The sequence below is a fragment of the Haliaeetus albicilla genome, chromosome 17, assembly GCF_947461875.1.
Source record: "Haliaeetus albicilla chromosome 17, bHalAlb1.1, whole genome shotgun sequence".
NCBI classification, from domain to species: Eukaryota; Metazoa; Chordata; class Aves; order Accipitriformes; family Accipitridae; genus Haliaeetus; species Haliaeetus albicilla.
In genome coordinates, this window is record NC_091499.1 from 24505852 (window position 1) to 24525693 (window position 19842).

Sequence of the window (19842 nt, forward strand, 5' to 3'; positions counted from 1 at the left end):
CCGCGTTTTAGCAACCGTGGGCCTGCAGCTGGCAACTGCTGCCACTCACTACTCTGGTTGCATTCCAGTGCTGGCAGGAATTTACTCACACAGATTGCAAACTAACTGGAAACCTCTTTAGGACTGTATGTCTTTTTCCTGCAAATGTATTTAAGCCACGTCTATCACTGTGTTTGAAGTGTATACAGTTTGCACTTTCCACATCTGGCTGCTGCTGTTCCTTGGGTCTCATATTTAGTTAAACATCTGTTAAATCCTGAAAAATGTAAGAAAGCAAAGCAATCCACAATTTAGAATCCCAGCAGAGCAAACTGCAGCCCAAGCCATTACTGCAATCAGTATCACTACTTGGCATGTTGGTCTCAGAAGAGGCCCCAGACTCTTTCCAGCTTACTCAGAGAGACAATAGAGCAGCCTCAGTTACTGTAAATGAGGATGGCATCACTGAGGTCAGTTTTCACCACTCCGTACTTCCAGACTGGATTTGAGGAAACCTGTAGGATTTTCATAGGAAACTGCTGTACCCATTCCAGAATCTCAATTCCTGAAGTGCTTACTGTGGTGTCTTTCACAAGCAATATTTTACCCTTTAGAATAAGAGACAGGAAGCAATTATGTTCACGTGACATACACATTTGTCCTAAGTAAGTCCCTTATCTAAAATGTGTGTATCAAAACCTACAGCTGTGTCTGATCTACACTGCAAGACAAGAACTTACTTACATATGTCTGTATTTATATAGCTCCGTAGTGCTATATACTAACTAGTGCTTTCTACACTGATTAAAAAGACTAAACAAGGGGTAAAATGTGAATAACATACAGAGCTTAAGAATACCTATTCAGCAATGAGTAACCAAGAGCCAGAGCTCACACTACAGCAAATGTCCATAATGTAATAAAGAAATACTCCCAAGTGTTTGCCATCGCGTGCTATTCTAACTATGCATTCTAATGAAATTCCAGCTTTGCAGTCTCCTGTTACAGAAAAAGTGGAAGCGTGCGCTGTGTCTGTAAGGAAAACTATGCAGGACCCAACTGTGAAAGGTAAGAAACTAATAGGATTAATTACTAGTTGACAATACTGAAGTGCAGAAGTCTTTGAGGGAATCTTCTCATATGGGGGAGAAATCTTGTGCATGTGTTTTCATCAGGTTGAATCACATCTGTTAAAGGATCTCATTCAGGTCCTATTAAAAACCGTTAACAACTTGCTGTGGAGACATGTCAGGGTAAGACAGACACTTACATTTGATGTATTTTGATCGAGTTCTTGCATTTTGTGTACCTTCATGTGGTGATCTTCCTAAAAGGGGTACAATATACAAATCAAAATACAAAATGCAAATCAGAAACAGCAGCTGAAGTGAAAAATAACCACCACATAGATGCCTCTTGCAATTCAGCACTCTAAAACATATAGCAGGCTTCTACAAAATAAATTTTTCAAAAACAAAGGAGAAAATCCATTATCTAGTCAAATTCTTAATGAGCAGATGCAGCTTTTTTAGTTAAATTTTAAACGTACTTCACAGACATAATTCAATAAAGGCAAGCAAACAACCATAGACCAGTGTTGCTTTTCAAATTTCCCTTATGCCCATAAAAAATTTCCAGTAACTATTCTCTAAATAACAAAGTACACAAATAAATAGAGCTATAGAGCAGAAATATAGCTAACTCTCCTATCTTGTAAAGGGCCATCTTGCTTGCTGTGAACACACATGGATGATGTTTCAATGAATGTCAGACGCCCCATTATAATGCAGAAATTCTCCTTGAGCAGCCAATAAATTAAAACAGCTCTAGCACAAAGACTGAGGGGTATAGGGTGGCTCAGACACTGGCTTCCTGAACATGTCATTTTGTTTTTCCTTAAAGCCCCTGAAGTATTTAAGATTACAGTCCACTGTCATTAATGGGCAAGCCTTGAATTCAAATGATACTTAATGTAAGTATCAGATAAGGGAGAAAGTGGATGCTTAAGATGCAAAGAGAAATCAATATGAAAAAGGTAAGATAAAAAAAAAAGAGTGAAGGCTTTTGCCCTTACAGATGATGCAAAAGCATCAGCATATTACCTCCGCATCACTAACACGGTGACAGCAATAGTAGAAGCCCTTTAGACAGATGACACAAAAATAAAAAAAACCACCCTTGTTTCCAGGCCTATGGCTGTATTCTTTGTTCTTCCAAAATGTCAGATTTATACACAAAGGATAATGCAGACAATTAAAAGGTCAGTGAGGTTTCTTAATGGTTATTAAAATGTCAACCTAGACTACAAGCAATTTAAATCCTATGAAATGAGTAGCAGATGCATAGTAACAGCAGAAAATAGCATCAGCTTTGTTTTCTAATAGCCACTACCCAGCCTGACACAGTGCATCTGTCTCAAGGAAGGCAAAGCTGGGTAGATGGCTTAGAAAAAGCTACAGAAAGAAATCAGCCTGTCCTGGTGACCGCGTTAAGTCCTCGACTAACGACTTGGGTAAGTGGCGAGCAGTGACAAACAGGACTTTCCTTCTGGTAGGCTCCTGGTCCCACTCCCATTTGTGTCAGAAACGACAAAAAGCATTTCAAAGACTAATGAGACATGCACTGCTCGTCCCTGTCCACTTGCTAAAGAGCAAGTCCCTGCCTCGCGTACGCTGCTGCTGGGCTCTGCCACCACCCCCTGCTCCCGCGGGCAGCTATGGTCCTGTCAACCCGCTGGCAGGAGGACTGGGGGATCCTGAGCGAGAAGGGGCATTGGTTAAAACCCGAGGAGCAGCTCGTGTCCCCAGGGAGAGGAAGGCTGCGTCCTGCTCACCGCTCTCCCCCCCAGCTCTCCGCAGGGGTGGGTGACGGGGCAGCGACCTGCAGGACACCCCTCCACGGGGGATCTGCAGAGCAATCTGCTCCGGTTCCTCCGGCATTCGTGTCGGAGGCTTTCTTGTGCTGCTCCAGGGGCTTGGCACAAAGCTGTCCGGTTAAAGTTTGCCAGCGAACGGCGTTGGGGAATCACGGAGGCCTTTGCTAGGAACTGAGAAAAGCAGCTTCCCAGTTTGCAATGTAGGGATGAATCATTTTGGTCCTGCACTTCAGCAATAAGGCATTAAGGTGGTAGCGGATGAAATCCAGGTTTTGTTAATGCCCCAATGTTAAAAAAGATAACTGAACAAATGATACTTTAGTGTCCAAAGTGAAGAGACGAAAAAGGTTCTTTTGGCATTGCCAGGGAAGAGGAAGTTAATTTCTTACTCACCAATAATTACAGGAAGCAAACATGGCTGCAAAATTAAACAAAGATAACTTAGCAGCTTTATTATGGGAGAGGAAATATTCTTTGTTAGCAACAAAGAGCCATTTATTGATACAACGGAGGAAAAGACATTAACCGCGAGCCTCTACTTTTTCAGGCCATAAAGTGCACAGATGGAGCAGTATGTTTCCATCAGCGGCCTCTGCTCTTCTCACGTGCTACCAACTATTCCAAAGAGGCCGAGTGCAGTTCAGCCCTTTGAGATGCACTGAGTGGTGAAGGGGGAAGTGAAGGTGACACATGTATTTTCAGCTCTAAAAGTTTCTATTTGTTTTAGACAGCTAGTCCAGATGAGGAGATATGGCTAATAAAAGTGAGTCAGACGGTCATAAAAGGCAGCACTTACTTACAAAATATATCTGGGAGGATGTGAAGAACTGTCCACTATGTTTCTGGCAAGTGAACTGAATGGTATATTTCAGAAAAGAAGAAAAAAAAAATCACCTTGTCCTGATGAGAGGGCAGACGTTGTGGGCCTGATGGGAATAGCATGCAGTCTTCGGCAGATGCTGGCTGAAAGCCAGAGCTCGACAGTGATAAGCAAAATGCTGGTCTGGCCCCAGCACTGTTCAGTGGCTTCTGTGACCTGGTGGCCACATTAGGCAGATGATCTTTTGGAAAATACCTAACTACAGAAAATTAAAAAGCAACTCTGCAAGATTTTGAGAGTTCACAATAAATCAAACAGTTCTACAGATATATTTTTTTAAAACACAGAGGGTGTTTTTTCTTGTTCAAACTTCATAATCATACTGAAATTCTGAAATTTGGGAAAATACTACAATCTCACATTAGCTGAAATATTACAAAATTATAGCAAGACTTTTGGCATGACTGAATAGCAGCGTTACCCATCACTGCCTGCTGTAACTCCCATAGGAATGGGGAGTGTCTCCACCAAAGTCAGTTAAATCACACTCTGCGCTCAGTGTCGCATTCACAGTTTTTCAAGGGGTGCACAGAACTCCAGGTCACACTTTTATTCTTTACATCTGGGTCACCCAAATGATAAGATCTGCACCAGAGATTCTGGCTGTGCTGCAAAGAGACAAACAGAGTCTTTGTCATTGGCAAAAGCAGTATCTGAGGCAGCCAAGTGGTTTATATTAAGATGCTTAAAATTTTATGTGTTTTTACTGTGGGGGTTCAGGACTGGAACATGAACAAAGCAGAGTTGAGGAAATTACTTTCTTTATTAAAAAAAAAAAATCAGCAAATGTAGGAACAGATCAAAACTGGAAGCTCTTATCAGATCTCCCACATTTTTATCCTTCAGACAGAGCAGAACCTGGATTTGACTATGTTCAGTTTTTAGGAGACAACAAACCTCAGCTCAGGTCCCCAGCCAGAACCTGGGAAAATTAAACTAAAGTGCCTGAGCTCGATGTCCCTGCCCACAAACAGCAGAATAAACAGCATCTTAAAACAGGACTTCGTGGATGGGCGAAAAGACAAGGACAACAGGGTGATAAAACAGGGTGAAATGCAGTAACTACTCCTTACCTAAATCACTGCAACAACTATTCTGTCCTCCAACGTCTTCAGTCAGCAATCGCTACACCAGCTAGTTATCTCTCTTCCTGAAGTAATTCTTCATTCCCAGTTTGGGGGTATGAGTCCCTGATCTCTGCATCCCAGGCTGCTGGGCCATGGACCCTCCTGCCACTCCGCAGTGACACCGTGAATGGCGTGGGTTGCTCCTGCCCTGCCAGCTGACCCCTCCAGTCCGTCAGCCGCTGCTCCACGCTGCTCTAGCCGCCAGCTTCTCCAGCAAAGCCCTGGCTCCAGGATTTGCTCCCACGAGCTGCTCCATGCCTACTCCAGTGCTGGCTCTGTTCACCTCACTAGTTGTTTTGCAAAAGTTCCTCTAGCTTGTAGGATTAGGCACAGTCCCTGCTACCAGCAGAAACTCCTTTAAATGAGACCCTCCTCTTTCTTTCCAAAGGATGGTACCAAATCTATTACCTGTTGTCTTAGCTTAGGGCCACTGGTCACCCAGGAATGTTACGTATCACTGGTTTGTCTACACTTTCAAAAACCACTAGTTTCAACACCTCTTCCATTTTAAGACGTAGCAAGTTTTCAACTGAAATGCTTCCCAAACGTGACAAGACATGCAAGGCAATTTGGACCCATTTCAGACCTTCCCTGTGGTGCTTGTTACTCACCTCCCACTCTCTCTCTGCAAACCAACAGAGGAACCCTCCCCTCCTGGGCTGGTGGCTGCTTTCAGCCTTTCACCCTCAGCCAGCAGGCTAAGATTGAACAAATCTGAAAAATGGAGGCTGGTTCAGTGCCTGTTCTGTTTTGCAAAAACCAGAAACCATCCCAATGCCTCACCATAGAAGTATTTATTGACACCTTTTCTGGTCAGTGCTTTGTTATATGCGTTATAATGGAAATAAGGTCTGAAATTCCTCTTGAGTTTCAGCATCACAAAATGCAGTCTCTTTACCCCAGTTTCCTATATAACACAATATAGTTGATGAGATCCAAAGCTGAAAGAGACCAAAATAAACACTAGAGCTGCCTCTCTGCCAAGGTCATTCTGTCGTAGATTTTAAAACAATGGGGAACAAGTAATTTTACTGCTAAAAACACACATACACACAAAAATGCAGACTGGTGTGACTGAGATACCAGGAGTGTTCAAGAAGGGAAAAATATATAACTGTACAGATTGAGATTAGAGCACAAAACAGCCTCTGCAGGAATACAGCTCCTAATTTGCCTTCTGTTCATTAGTAGCTGCAGGCCAACATCAATTCCTGGTGACATAAATAGGGTCAGAGAAAAAACAGTACCGCAGATGGGAATGTCATTGCTCGTCATTGCTGTGCTTGCTCTTCCTTTCAGGTGTGCCCCCGGTTACTATGGGAACCCCTTGCTAATTGGAAGTACTTGTAAAAAATGCGACTGCAGTGGCAACTCGGACCCAAACCTGATTTTTGAAGACTGTGATGAAGTGACGGGCCAGTGCCGCAACTGCCTGAGCCACACCACCGGGTTCAAGTGCGAACGATGCGCTCCGGGTTACTACGGGGATGCCAGATTCGCTAAAAACTGTACAGGTATTGTCTATAGTTTAGCATAGCAGAGCCGAGCAAAACGCAGCACAGCATGGTCTATGGATGCTCTCCCAGAGATGGGAGATGCCTGAATCCATCATCAGACACCTGCGGCCAAGGGAGGCAGGGGTGCTCCCAGCCACCTACCTGGTGGGATAAGTGGGATGCCTGCCCAGTTGAACCATCCCAGGCTCTAGCACTCTTTCCATTGCCCACAAGAAAGTCTCAGACCTCAGACTCCAACATCTCAAATGCCTGGGCAGGATGAATGTAGGCACTCTTGTGTCCTGCACCTTGTTTTAAATAAGGGTGTCTAAGATTTCTTTGGGCAGAGACTTCACCTTTGTGTTTGTTCACACCACATGCTGCCCAACATGACCACTCAGACTGATGGCACTTAAAGACTTGAAAGCATTTTTTATGGGAACAGGATTGTCCTTCCTGTCCTGACCCAATCCCTGCTCAGTTTCTGCTAGTTTTCACACTGATAATGTATTCTGCATTTCCCATGTGTCTGTGTAATCTTGCTGGTTACTGTATTTCCACACCAGAGATGACTGTACTTCCAGGGTCTAGTAAAGTGCTACCCAGAGGATCTTACCAAGACATACCTACACAGAGGGGTCACAGAGGTTTACATCCTCTAATGTAATTATTCTCCTAATTTACATGGAGTTCAATACAAATAGGACTTTGGATTCATGCCCTTTGTCCTTGCTTTGGCTCTGAGACACAAGATTACATCCTCTTTCAAAGCACCGAGGAATAGCCACTGCTAAAGGCAAAATGCAGGTGCTCAGAGCAAGGACCTTGGGGCTCCCTCCCAACCTCTTTGCCAGGGTCCTTCCCTCAAGGACCAGAACAAAAATGGGGGAGATAGATCACTCCTAGCTCTCAGCCTGACTCGAAGGTAAGACACAGCCAAAGCACGCACCCAACCCGGACCTCTGAAGTGCTCTGGGGTCTCAAGGTACAGAGCTACAAGCCTCAAGGTCTTAGCAATGTCTTGATCAAACCTACATCCTTCTTGCAACTCAGTGTACGCTTGGACTTTGCTTTTTGCTTACTATACAGTGCTAAGGTGTGTTTTGGGACCTGCAGGATGAAGGCTGTGAGGATGCTCTGTACACAAGCGGCCTTTGTGCTGCTGTCTTCATTTGTAGGGGACCGTGTATGATGCCACTAGTGGTCCCTTCTGGTTTTGTGTTCCAGTGACAGCTAGAAGTTGAGTGTCCGTCTCCAGGATATAATTCACATCGCTAAGTCACATGCTTAAATTCCATTGACACTGAACAGAGAGAGATGATGCTCACACACAGCAACAGGTATCCAAACCAGCCAAAAAGACAGCAGCTGTAGGGAAAAGCATGCCCAAAACTCACCTCCTGCCTGCATTTAGGCACCCAAGACATCCCTGAAATTCAACATTTCTGTGATCTTGAGGCTGCAAAAGCAAACCTTGTTTATGCACTTCATTGCCTAATTCAGTTCACCAGAGATGATTTAACTGCAGTTCTCCCGTAAGGAATGACGGGATCAAGTTTGAGACTCCTGAATGCCATGACACAGGAGAAATGTACCCAGCACTTCAATTCAGCAAACTGCAGCAATCGCGCCCTGGCCACGTGCAAAAGCAGAGCTTCAAACAACTAAGAGTAGCTGTGCCAGAATTTGAGGATTACAGGGCATTCCAAGTGTCTGAGCAGATTCTGCAACACATAATTTTGGAAGGCATCTCTGAACAAGAGAGTTTCTAAACTGAAGTTAAGTCAAACTTCTATCACCTCCATGTAGTTTTGGTTTGCACCCTTAAGGAGTTGCAGGAATCAGAGGCAGAATGCCTCAGTGTCATTTACATTTCTGAGGTACAGTTTAAGTGGGATTTCATGGTGCACAGGACTTCTCTATAGAGGTTTTTCATGCAGACCATAAATCAGCTTGGTAATTCTCTTCGTTAGCAGATTTCCTTGTAGTGTTTGATCTTTGCTAAAAATAAAAAGTGCCTGGGCACTTGAATATGTTGTGAGAAGTACAGCTTTTCTCTGTTTAGGAGTGAATTTAATCTTGTAATTGACTCTAGCAAATCCTGATTTTGAAGTATTATGCTTCAGAGAATTACACACTTCTCATTTCATCTTCATTTCTGCTGAACAACACAATGTGCTGTACCTGACAGTATTGCGTAGATTGCATGCACCACTCAAGACATCCGCAACATCCAAACTATTCGGGTAGTTTACAAGGCAAGCTTATACTTTGTTTGGCGTTTTTGAGCAATTAGGAACTCTTATTTAGAAAAATATTGACTCTGAAATAAGACAAATACCTTCTTTGAAATACAAAAATACAGAAAGAGAAGCTAGTGTAAGAAACAAGAGAGTCTGTGTACATGGTTTCCACAGAGCACCTCAAAGGTTATACAGAACAAAAAAAATGCACAAGAACTCAATGAGCAAAAAGCTCTATCCAGCGAAGATCACCCTTTTTTTTTTTTTTTTTTGAGCAAAAGACAAAATCTGTGTAGCTGTGGACAGCAGTTTTCAGCTTTTTTTCCATACATTTTTTAACCACATGTCCTTTAGCCACTTTTCAAAGCTTTCCACAAATGTCCCTCAGAAATAAAGAGAAATTTAGAAGCTTTCTCCACCAGTAAGGCACAGGAGCACTGAAAGTCTTAATTCCCTATTAAAAATGTGGTACCTCCTAAACAAGTAGATGACAAATTGTCAGGACCACTTTTGAAATTAATTTACTATAAGCATTTGTGTAGCAAATTAAGAGTTATCCATTTAAATAAGAAGACACAGTTTGATTTTCTTGAGCAACAATCTCATCCAAATTTTAATCTTGTAACTGTAATCTTGCCACCTGGGGATAGCCTACATCCTGTGATACAGGTAAAGAGAAATCTCTGCTTTCAACTGAGACTTTTCTTTCACTTCTTAACAAAAGAAATAACAAATTTTAAGAAAATGTAGATCCAAAATCTGGGAGGCACCCAGTTCATACAGATTGTGGTGAGGCCAAAATATCGATTGCCCCACAGAATTAATAATCAAATTCTATTCTTACATTAGTACAAAAACTGAGTAGTTCTACTAACATTGGTTCACTTACACAAAATTATTCCAATGTTAGTGCATCGTGTTGACTTTGAAGCTGTATTACACATTTTCCCTGATAATTCCTCAACAGTGTAATGTTGAATGTAAAAACAAGGGTAATTCATAGAGAACTATGAATGAGCTGCAATAAAATGGCAGTAAACAATTTTGCTACATGAGATTCTGCTGAAACCATGAAAAACAAAAGCAAAATGAATTCCACAGAAGTTGATGCTGTTCTTATGTTCTGCTTGAGTTTTTGTTATTCTATCAAAGTGTTCCAAGAATATTTTAATCTTTAAAATAATATATTTTAAAAGGCCAATTAAACCTTGAAAGAGACACTTTAGATTTAAAAATATACTTTTTAAAAAGCCACTTGTGCTGGCAATTAAAATGCAACTTACTCAAGTTTAAAAAAATGTAAAATCTCATTTATTCTTCATTGTAAGTGGTAGGAGATATTTACTTTTTGATATGCTCATGCTGATGGTGGAATTGGAGTCCACTATCAATCCCTGATAGCTGGAAATCTTATTTAGTGGCAGCCTGACATAGTGTTAATAAATTCCGCAGAGCTGTGGAGAGATTTGTAACTAATAATTGACTTCAGTTGTACCACTTTTCTTAGCCCACCTCCTAAACATCACCCTCTCTAGACAGTGATGCACAATGGCCCAGCTGGGCAACTCTGGCCTCTCTGTCTCTGCTTGTGACCAGCTGGGAGGCTTTGAACAAATCATTTCAGCAGAGGCTTTCTGGTTCTGTTTCCTATCTTTTATTTTATCTGGTCCCTCCAGTGCAAAAACCACCTTTTTTCTACACACTGAAGGAAAATTCAGTCCAAGAGGGCCTTGATTTTGGTTTGATTATCCATGCACAATCCTGCATATAATCACTTCAGTAGTCTTGGGAGGGGAAAGATGAGTTAGTTGTACATTTTGAAGCTCTTCTTTCAAAAATCCTTTCTTTTTCCCACAGAATGTAACTGTGGAGGGAGAATGTGTGACAGCCAGACTGGAGAATGCCTCGCAGACAGCCCTGAGGTTTCTACTGGCACAGACTGCCCAACCATCAGTAAGATGATTATCATGAGAACACCAAAAATTAATATCGTTCTTCTATTCAGATGCTTACAAATACTAACTTAAGAGCTCGGTTCTCCAGTGGGCTCAGCACTTTGACAGGGCACTTAAACATGTGAATATGCACAATGCCCCACTGACTGAATATTTAAACATGTTCTCACTTGCTTGACTGAGTACATGCATATGTCCAACTCTGTGACAGACTGGATGTTTAGGTACAAACTGCGGAGCAGTAGGGAAGTATCACCAAAGCCACTTCTATAGACTTTGAGACACAGTGCATGCAAAATAATATTCTGGCCCTGAAAACTGCCATCACAACTTTATCTGTGCCACCTTGCATGTATTTTCCAGTTTTCTAGTTGTACATCTAATACAAATTGTCGCTGTTGACAATTTGACATATATCCATCAGTCAGTTGCTTTTACACTATCATCTCCCCTATTCTAATGATAGGAAGCCTGGGGAGTTTCCAGAAGCACTACATTGTTACTATTGGCAGCCACTGATTTTTTTTAAATGTTACTATAACTATGCCTGTGGTATAAGGCAGACCATGTAGCATACATGTGTCCCTAAACCGACTCCCAAGAAGAGGCGTCGTGTGCCTGGAAGTGCAACCAGAAGGAAAACATTTGGGAGCTGCTGCCATCAAGACTACAGACTATACAATATCAATCAAGCAGAAGTTTCTGTAGGAATCTGTGTTTCACAGTCACCTAAGTTTCTTGCATTTAGTCGTGGCACCAATGTCACTAAAAACAAGGTGGTATTGCAAGCATTCTGAGCAAGTGTATTCCAAACGTGTTATAACTGTGTTATTAGAAGTTGTGTTCCTAATCAAATAGGCAGCCAAGAGCCCATCTGCTGGACATCCTCACTCCTCATACCACTACATTTTAAATACAGAGGTTTGGGCTCTGACAAAATGAAGTTGTATTTTTGACCCTTGTCTGTTGTTCTTTGGGCCACAAATATGCAGAACCTCTAGGGGATAGCCAGGAAATACCTCTTCTGTCTCCTTCCCTACTGATCATGGAACTGCTGGGGCAGCCACTTAGAGCAATCCCATCTGGTGCTGCTCAGATGGAAGCGTCATGACTGTATTATGGGACCTTGGAAGAGGATGGATGAAAGTGAAAGAAAAATGAGTATCCATCAGGATCCATCAATGACAGAGAACACTATGGGGCAAGAGCGCTATAACGTGAATTTAAGATACTTGCTGCTAACTGACACAAACACTAAAGAAAAATTATACTCTTTTATTTTCTTATCAGGCTGCGATAAATGTATTTGGGATTTGACAGATGACATCCGATTAGCAGTTCTGGCTATCGATGAAAGCAAATCGACTTTACTGAGCATTTCTACAGGTGTTGCAGCACAAAAGCGCTTGAATGACCTGAACCTCACTACTACCCATCTCCAGGTACAAACAATGATGATATTTTACTTTTCAATGTAATTTTAATCTATGCATTTCCACTCCATTCCTGTAAATTTCAATCCCTACCCTCACTAGAGAAATAATTTGTTTTCAGATGCACTAACTTTTTTTCCGCAACACACAGGAGGCAACGGCCAAAAAAAAGAACCATGCTGTGCTTTGGACCATCCAGGTTGATGATGCTGCAGATGAAATGAATGATCTCCTGAGAGAGGCAGCAACACTTGATGAACAGGTTTGTTTATAGCCCCCTGCCACAGCTCTGAGGGTTTGTGGTTTGTCATATTCGCATGCTGGCATGAGAGGTCAGTGTAGAATAGTTCCAGTTGGAAGGGACCTACAACGATCATCTAGTCCAACTGCCTGACCACTTCAGGGCTGACCAAAAGTTAAAGCATGTTATTAAGGGCATTATCCAAATGCCTCTTAAACACTGACAGGCTTGGGGCATCGACCACCTGTCTCGGAAGCCTGTTCCAGCATTTGACCACTGTCTTGATAAAGAAATGTTTCCTAACATCTAGCCTGAACCTCTAGGTTCACCAAACAAGAGTGGGAGTGCCCTGAAAGATAGTTGGGAGAACTTTTTATTTTCTTTTTCTAAACTTTCTATTTTACTTTAGCTCTGAATTAAAAGCATAAAAGACCTATCAAGTCTTCTTCCCAGAAAAGGAAGGATATAGGGCCAAAGACTGTTGAATGTGGTTGGAGGTTTGTCACCAATCACAAAAAGCTTTCCCGCAGGATCTACACGTTTGATCTGAGATAGACACACTGCCTTTCTATTTCACATTTTGATTTCTAATTAAGCGAAGTAACCAACACTAAACTAATTTAGATTGACTTTGGGAGTACTTGTACTATATCTATTTTACATGGATGCCCTCATAAAATTAAATTAGCCCCGATTAGACACTTCAAAATACGTTACAAAACTGCCAGTTTAAAAGGTTTTTCATGTACCCACTGAGATGGGAGCCTGATCAGCACTCAAGATATATTTTAACACAATTGTAATCATAAATGTTGCATCCACATGCAATTGCCAGGCTATAAAATTAAGGTTATCTGCTCTCAGCTCACATAACACTTTCATTGCACCCTGGCAGAATACTGATATGATATATATTAAGAGGAGAAATAGGGCTCAAAATTGCTTCTCCTCCATTTTAAAGAGATATGATTAAACATCTTTCTGTTGCTAAGATATATATATATTAGTGAGATACATCACTCTATGTTATTCTCAGAAATAACCACAGCTGTACTAGGACTAAAGTATATTTCATGCTTATTGCAAAATGCCAGAACTTATATTCACTTACCAATTCCTTCACAAGACAAACTGAAATTATACCTCAGACTAAAATTCAAATACAGCAGCAGGCAAGAGAAAAAAAACACCAAGGAAGAGGAGAAAGAACTGTACAGAGAGGTGGAAGAGAAAATTTGGGTTTGGGTGTATTTAAGCAGCACTTACTTAGCAGAAAGGGCACTGCAGAATTACATGGACTATGTCTGTGTTCAAGAGAGGTTTGATTGAATCAGCTCCCCCACACACACCTCTGCAGCTGTGAAAATCCAGCAGAGCTCACACACCTCAGTGTCCCTCTATGTAGCTGTTAGGCAGGATGATTAAGGCTGTAGGTTTTTCAGGAATATTTAGTGAATTTTAGATAATAACGTTTTTGTCATCTTCAGTAGTACCTGGGGATTTCTTAGCTCATTCCTCAGTTTGACTCTCCCTGAACCAATAAATTCAGCGTTTCCTCTGGTCTTTTCTCCCTGGTTATTTCTAATGCTTGTTCCACATGAATACTTGTGATTGCTTGTAAAGACAGGGAAATAATGGCCCCAAACTCCCACAGTGGAAGGAAGCCCGCAGTAATAACTCTGAATATATTGAACTTTTTGCTCTTTCAAGGCACTTTTATGGAAAATGGGTACTAGGGCCTTGTGTGGGTTTTGCAGAGATATGCTGCATCTTCCATCCAGAGCATTTCACATGCACGTCCCCGTGTCTGAGGGGTTGCTGCAGATTCTGACCGAAACCCCAAAGGCAGGATGAATGCACCAACTGTAGGCGAATCCTCCTGCTAAATGAGAAGAATAAATGTGACCTGTAACTCCCTGAGTCTGCTTGGGGTGATCTTAGAGTAAAACAGCACATAGCTCAGTCCCGAAAGTTTGGCAGAGACTCAGGGAAGCCGAGCGCCTTTTCCTTCCTGGGCTCGCTCTTAGCAAATTCCAGGATGAACCTCTGTACATCAGTGGGAATCTGAGGGTCCCCAAGAGCACCCCTCACTCACGCAGCTGTGTTTCCCTGTCGCAGCAATTCCCCATGTGTTCAATAGTTAAAGAACAATCTGGCAAGGAAAGAGTATTATGTCAAGGCAAGAGTGTGTAAAAACAGTAACAAGTTGCTTAAAATAAGCATGAAGTTGCAATGCTGAACAACAGAAAGAAACCCTGATTCCGTAAAGGAATAAGACTAAAAAGCATAGTGCTTGCCCTTCACAGACTAAAAACCCAAGTAAAGAGAAATAAGACTAAGACCTTTCTAGAAAGCCTGCTGTTCGGTCCCTGGCCCTGCCTTCAAGCGCCACCTGGTGCCTCCCCAAACCCCCAGCAAGAAGCCGGCCGGCCTCGGGGGTCGCGGCTGCAGCACCCCAAACCCAGAAATTAATTTTATAGTGGGAATTTTTGCTGATGCAGCCCCAACGGGGACTGTGAATCAAACGCTTTGCCACCGGCGAGCATGCAGTGTGGACTTACTCGTGCACGTGCACACACACACAAAGAAGGTCCAGGAAATGTCGATGGCACAGCAGTCATATTTTTTTCTTTTTCCTGGGAAATACCACTGAAAATTAAATCTAAGCATGCCCAAAGTCAGTGACCTTCTCAGAAAGATGGTAACTGCGATGACACGGTAACTCTTCATTTCCCTTACATGTAAGGGAACAAAATGCAGAGTACAGCCTCCAACGTAATATAGTATAAGAGGATGGCTATGCTCTTCAGAGTATTTTGAATCCTCGTGCTTCTTAATTTTAACAAGTTGCAGAGCTGGGGACCTCACTTGAGGAAGACACCGATCTAAAAATGGTTGTGAGCGCGACACCTTGTTCTTCAGTCTATAGGCTTACTCAGAAACACCATACCCAGCAAAATGAGCCAGCCCTGCTGAATGCCTAGGAGACTCAGCAGATGGGAGTTTTACAACTGTACATAATTTATGGCAATTTGATTGCAGCAAATGATGGATAAACATGGGACAGATTTTAATCTCTCGCTCTGCAATTCTGAAAATACCAAGACAGCCCTTCACTTCAAACATCTCTGTAAATACCACTTTATATGATAAATGGACTTTCGCATGCTCATCAGGAGAAAGCAAAATGTGTGTTTACACTGCTCATCCTCACACATGCATATGGATCTGAAAAGAAATCTAATGTCTAGCTCACATGGTTTATTCATAGGGAAATGAAGCATCCAGCAAAGGCCTACTAGTACAGAAGGAAACCATGGAGACCAACAACCGTGCTACTCAGCTTGTGCAGCAGCTCAGTAATATGAGGGATAACATTCAAGGTAAACAGATTTCTTTCTGGTTCAGCTCAGTGTCAAGCATGTATTAATGAAACCTTCAGCAAAAAAATGTCGTAGTACCTGGGCACTCTCACAAAGCAACCCCCACATAAGGCTTTTGCAGCCTGCAATGCCATAACAAAAACTTGTCTCTCTTAAGACAGCTGACACCATGGGTTGTCTTGGTCTGACACCCAGAACAAGAGCTTCTGTTTCTTTTTTCTTTTGTTGGTGGAGCAAAATAATAGCAAATAGAGTTACACGAAATACTTCAAGCTAATTCAGCTTGTAGCCTTAGTTTGTTTGAATAGCTGCTCAACGTATTTATATACACTTGTGGTAAAAAAAAAGAGTATCAGATTGGGGCTGGATGGAGCCACAAACACAAGCACAGGATGGGCAATGAGAGTGCTGTGTCTTACTTGTCAGCAGATTCATGCAAGTGCACTTTTCCCCTCTGGCTGATAAATAATGGAGGTCATATAAATAGCTAGACAGATTTTTTTTTTAAATTGTGCTTTCCCTTTTGAACCCATGGCAGTCAGTTAGGTCTGACTAACTCTGGTGATCACACCAGTGAGTGTTACTTTAAATCTAGGTTTTGCCTTTTAGCAAATTGTTGCTGAGAAGAATTGTGCTGGTTTATAAAACTTCATGCAGATGCTTCTAAAAAGAAAAGGATGTTGAATAGTAAATAATTTGGTGAGCTTACTGCTTCTCCAAGCTCAGTGTGGGAGGCAGTGGTGATTTTCTTTTAGAAATGAGATACTAAAAGCTGCTTATTGCTTCATCTGACCAGAATTTCCAACTGAGTTTGGGTCCAGACACATCTACAGAGCATTACAGACTAGCTGTTGTCCTCCTGTTTGGGGGTTTTTTTTTTCTGAAATACAGAAATAGAATTGGAAAACTGCATTCTCATTGCCTTCTTTTTCCACCAAGAAAGCGCTGCCTCTAGTAAAAGTGAACAGCAGAATTGTAAACCGTGTGGCTAGAGCAGACCACCAGAAATGGTTATAGTGATGCTGTTTCACAGTAGGAGAGGTAAACATGATGATGAAGATCTCCCAAAATTAGGAAAAGAGTGAAACCAAGAGCTTTTTCACATTAAAATGTTGGGACAAACTGTCACCTATTGTCTCAGTGTCCTGTTCATCTGTCCATATGATGTGAGGGGATGCAGATAAAACTTATAAAGTTCATCCTTGTGCAACATGCTAGAGCAATAAAAGCATCTCTAGAGCTAGCGTAAATTTCAAAATATAACTTCTCTTCGGGCTGTAAATGTATATATTTTACACCTTCTCAGATTAAGATTTTTTTTTATTTAGAGCCTGTGAAAGCTCTTGCATCTTCAAGAATTTTTACTGTCCTATATATCAAAGGATAAATGACAACAGTTAACACCTTCCCAAGCACAACTGCATTTAAAAAATGTTTCCTACGGAGAGAAGATTATCTTCATCTGGAATATCTATGGCATATCATTATCATGCTGACATATAAAACTGAGATTAAACCAATTGCAGCCTCTTATTCAGTACTTACAGAAAGCAATAAAACCCCAAGGGAATGTACTCAGAAACATCCCTGTCACCTGTACACCTGCATCATGAAAGCCTCCATCCTGCCGTAGAGCACACTGATTTCCCCCAGTCTCTGGCAAAGCCAACAGTATACAAAAGCTGTATATGGCATCAGAATAGAAAGGCTGACTGGCACCTGAGGTTAAACAGCCCTTTTTCAATAGAAATACTTGATGAACAGACCTGAGTAGTTCTGTCTTAGAGCAATTATCGCAAGCTCTGTGGCAACTTGTGTAAGGAAGAATGGTTACATATCAACTGTTATCCTTGTTTATCCTTATCTCCATGGGTGCTTCAACCATTACTTTATTTCCACAAACATAGTTAAGTTAACACATCCCTTCACACAAAAGAGGCAGGGTGAGACCAGCTTCATAGGGTGTTACATTTGTAGTACCTTCTTACACCTGTAATTCTAAATCACCTTTGACTGTCTGGCCAACTGTCACATTTTATTTCTACAATTATTGAGCAGATGTGTCAGCATAAGCCTCATTGTATGTCACTAACAATCACTGGTTGATTTCTGTGGATCATCATTTTGTATTATTAATTGGTTTGGGGCAGAACAGGAACCACAGAAGGCAGACATGTATCTAGTTTAGCACACAAATAACACAAGAAGGTTGAGCTATCATAGAAGAAGCAACACCCATGGCTGTGAATAAAAAGAGTGAGCTTGTTCACCCACAAAGCAGCTGGAGACAAGTAGACAAAAATGATTTCCACCATGCTGAAAACCTTCTACAGGGGCATCACCCCTGCAGAAGGCAAGCCGCTCTTTACTGAAGGGAAGGTGTATGTGTGCACACATGCACAGGTGTGTGCCAGCGTGAGAAGGAAAAAGAAATCCATGGAGCTGCTGGTTGTGATCTGTTACTGCTCAGTATGAGCCTTTAAAGCTTCATTAATGAGCTCAGGAGCTAGCAAGAAACTGCATACAAAGACACTCTGCCAAAGAATCAGTTGTGCCACAACTACACATCTATTTTTTATAAAGACCTTACAGATGCATAGTGCTGGCTTTGCCAGCTCTGGTTATCCACAAAAGTGGTGATGAACGCAAGCCAAAGCTACTCACATCATAGGGCGTAAAAGAGGAGGTGACTGGTATTTGAGGCCAGGGAGTGTGAAGTGGGTAAACTTTGTAATGCCTACACTGGGGATGGGTAAACTCAATTTCAGCTGCAGGGATCCAACAGTGTTTTTTGAACTGAGACCAAAGCCTTGAAATAGTATCTATCTCCAAACCAGCTACGCAGTGCCAGGCCAGAAGCCATATGTTACCTCTTCAGGGTGCCACAAACTTCTTCAGATGGAAAAAAAGATTACCCCAGTCTCCTTGCCATTGTTGTTATTTAATAAACATACCATTTTTGCAGCAGCACTAAAAACCCATGATCCAGGACGAAAGCCCCAGCCTGCTGCATGCCACAGAACTCAGAATAAAATGATGATCCCAGCCTATAAGAAATGCCAAGCCAAATAATGCACACAACCCATGCCCGCTTAATCTCATCCTCTTCTGATGAGACCCCCACACATGCCAGAAAGTGTGATTTATTTACAGATTTAATTTTAAGACTGGATTAAACATAATTACCTACTATAAAGTTGGAAGATAATTAAAACTTTCTTTTGCCATCAACATGATCTGGATTCACAAAAGTAAAAGTACTCCACAGTATTTACTTCGCTGTAGCCATGCTGGATTGACCATCTGTTCCTTTTTCCCACAGAGATCAGCAGCAAAATGAAATACTATGCAATTCAACAAGAGCTCAGCCCTGAAGAAATTTCCCAGAAGCTGAGTGTGGCTGAGGAGATGCTGAAGGAGATCACACGCCGTAAGCCTTTCACTAATCAGAGGCAACTTGCAGATGAAGAGGAAGACGCAGCAGAGAAGTGTGAGTTTTAAAACTGTTTTCCATTCACCCACATGTTGATGTGCAGCTGGCACAGGCCAAGCAGCTCTGGATGTACTGCTGAGCCCCTGGGAAGGACCCGCAGGCGTTTGACAAGCACCGATCGGTGTACTGAAGATGCCGCTGCTTCCAAATGCCGGCCCCAGGTCTCTGCTGGCGCTTGCTGCCCCCATGGCAGAACGGGCAGAAAAATATGCGTGTGTCTGTGTGTGCCTGTGCGCTGCAGCACCTCAGGGATAGCTGCTTAGGAAGGTTTGTGCCAGGGCTAGAACTGCTCATGTGAATGTCTTCTTTCCCTCCTGCCAGCTCTGCCATGGGGACAGTGAACTCCAACAGAGAGAGAGAAAAACTGCTGGTATGGGGAAGAGTGGCAGCCGAATTCTCACTGCTTGGTGAACATGAGTCAGAGCCCCAGCACAATAAGGACTGCTTTCTCCAGAATAGCCTGGTTAGCTGTGACAATGAAAAACAAATGAAGAGCAAGGAAAGCCAAACCTAGTTTCTTTTAGGAAAAGCTACTTGAGAGGGGGAATCAATGGGATTAAAATGAGATACTAAAACGAGAGGTATCTTTCCTTTTCAAAAGAGATGGGGAATTTAAAATCTAGGTATATGACCTCTCAAGTGAGCTCTTAACAACGGTGTTTTACTGTCCCCTGAGTAACAGCAATGGAAATTGTTGCATAGGTAAGTTTTGTCAGAAATCCAAGGTTTGGATTAAT

The 19842-nt window shown here is 42.1% G+C and overlaps 1 protein-coding gene across 1 annotated transcript in view; it reads left to right on the forward strand.

The window, feature by feature from the left end:
• The window catches only part of LAMA4 (laminin subunit alpha 4), a 107808-nt gene that overhangs the window by 39204 nt on the left and 48762 nt on the right, over nt 1-19842 (forward strand). The window contains exons 4-10 of the mRNA XM_009926147.2: nt 967-1047; nt 6161-6375; nt 10458-10553; nt 11846-11997; nt 12140-12250; nt 15501-15612; nt 18935-19102. Of these exons, the coding sequence (XP_009924449.1) occupies nt 967-1047; nt 6161-6375; nt 10458-10553; nt 11846-11997; nt 12140-12250; nt 15501-15612; nt 18935-19102 (935 nt within the window). The remainder of the gene's footprint in view (nt 1-966; nt 1048-6160; nt 6376-10457; nt 10554-11845; nt 11998-12139; nt 12251-15500; nt 15613-18934; nt 19103-19842) is intronic.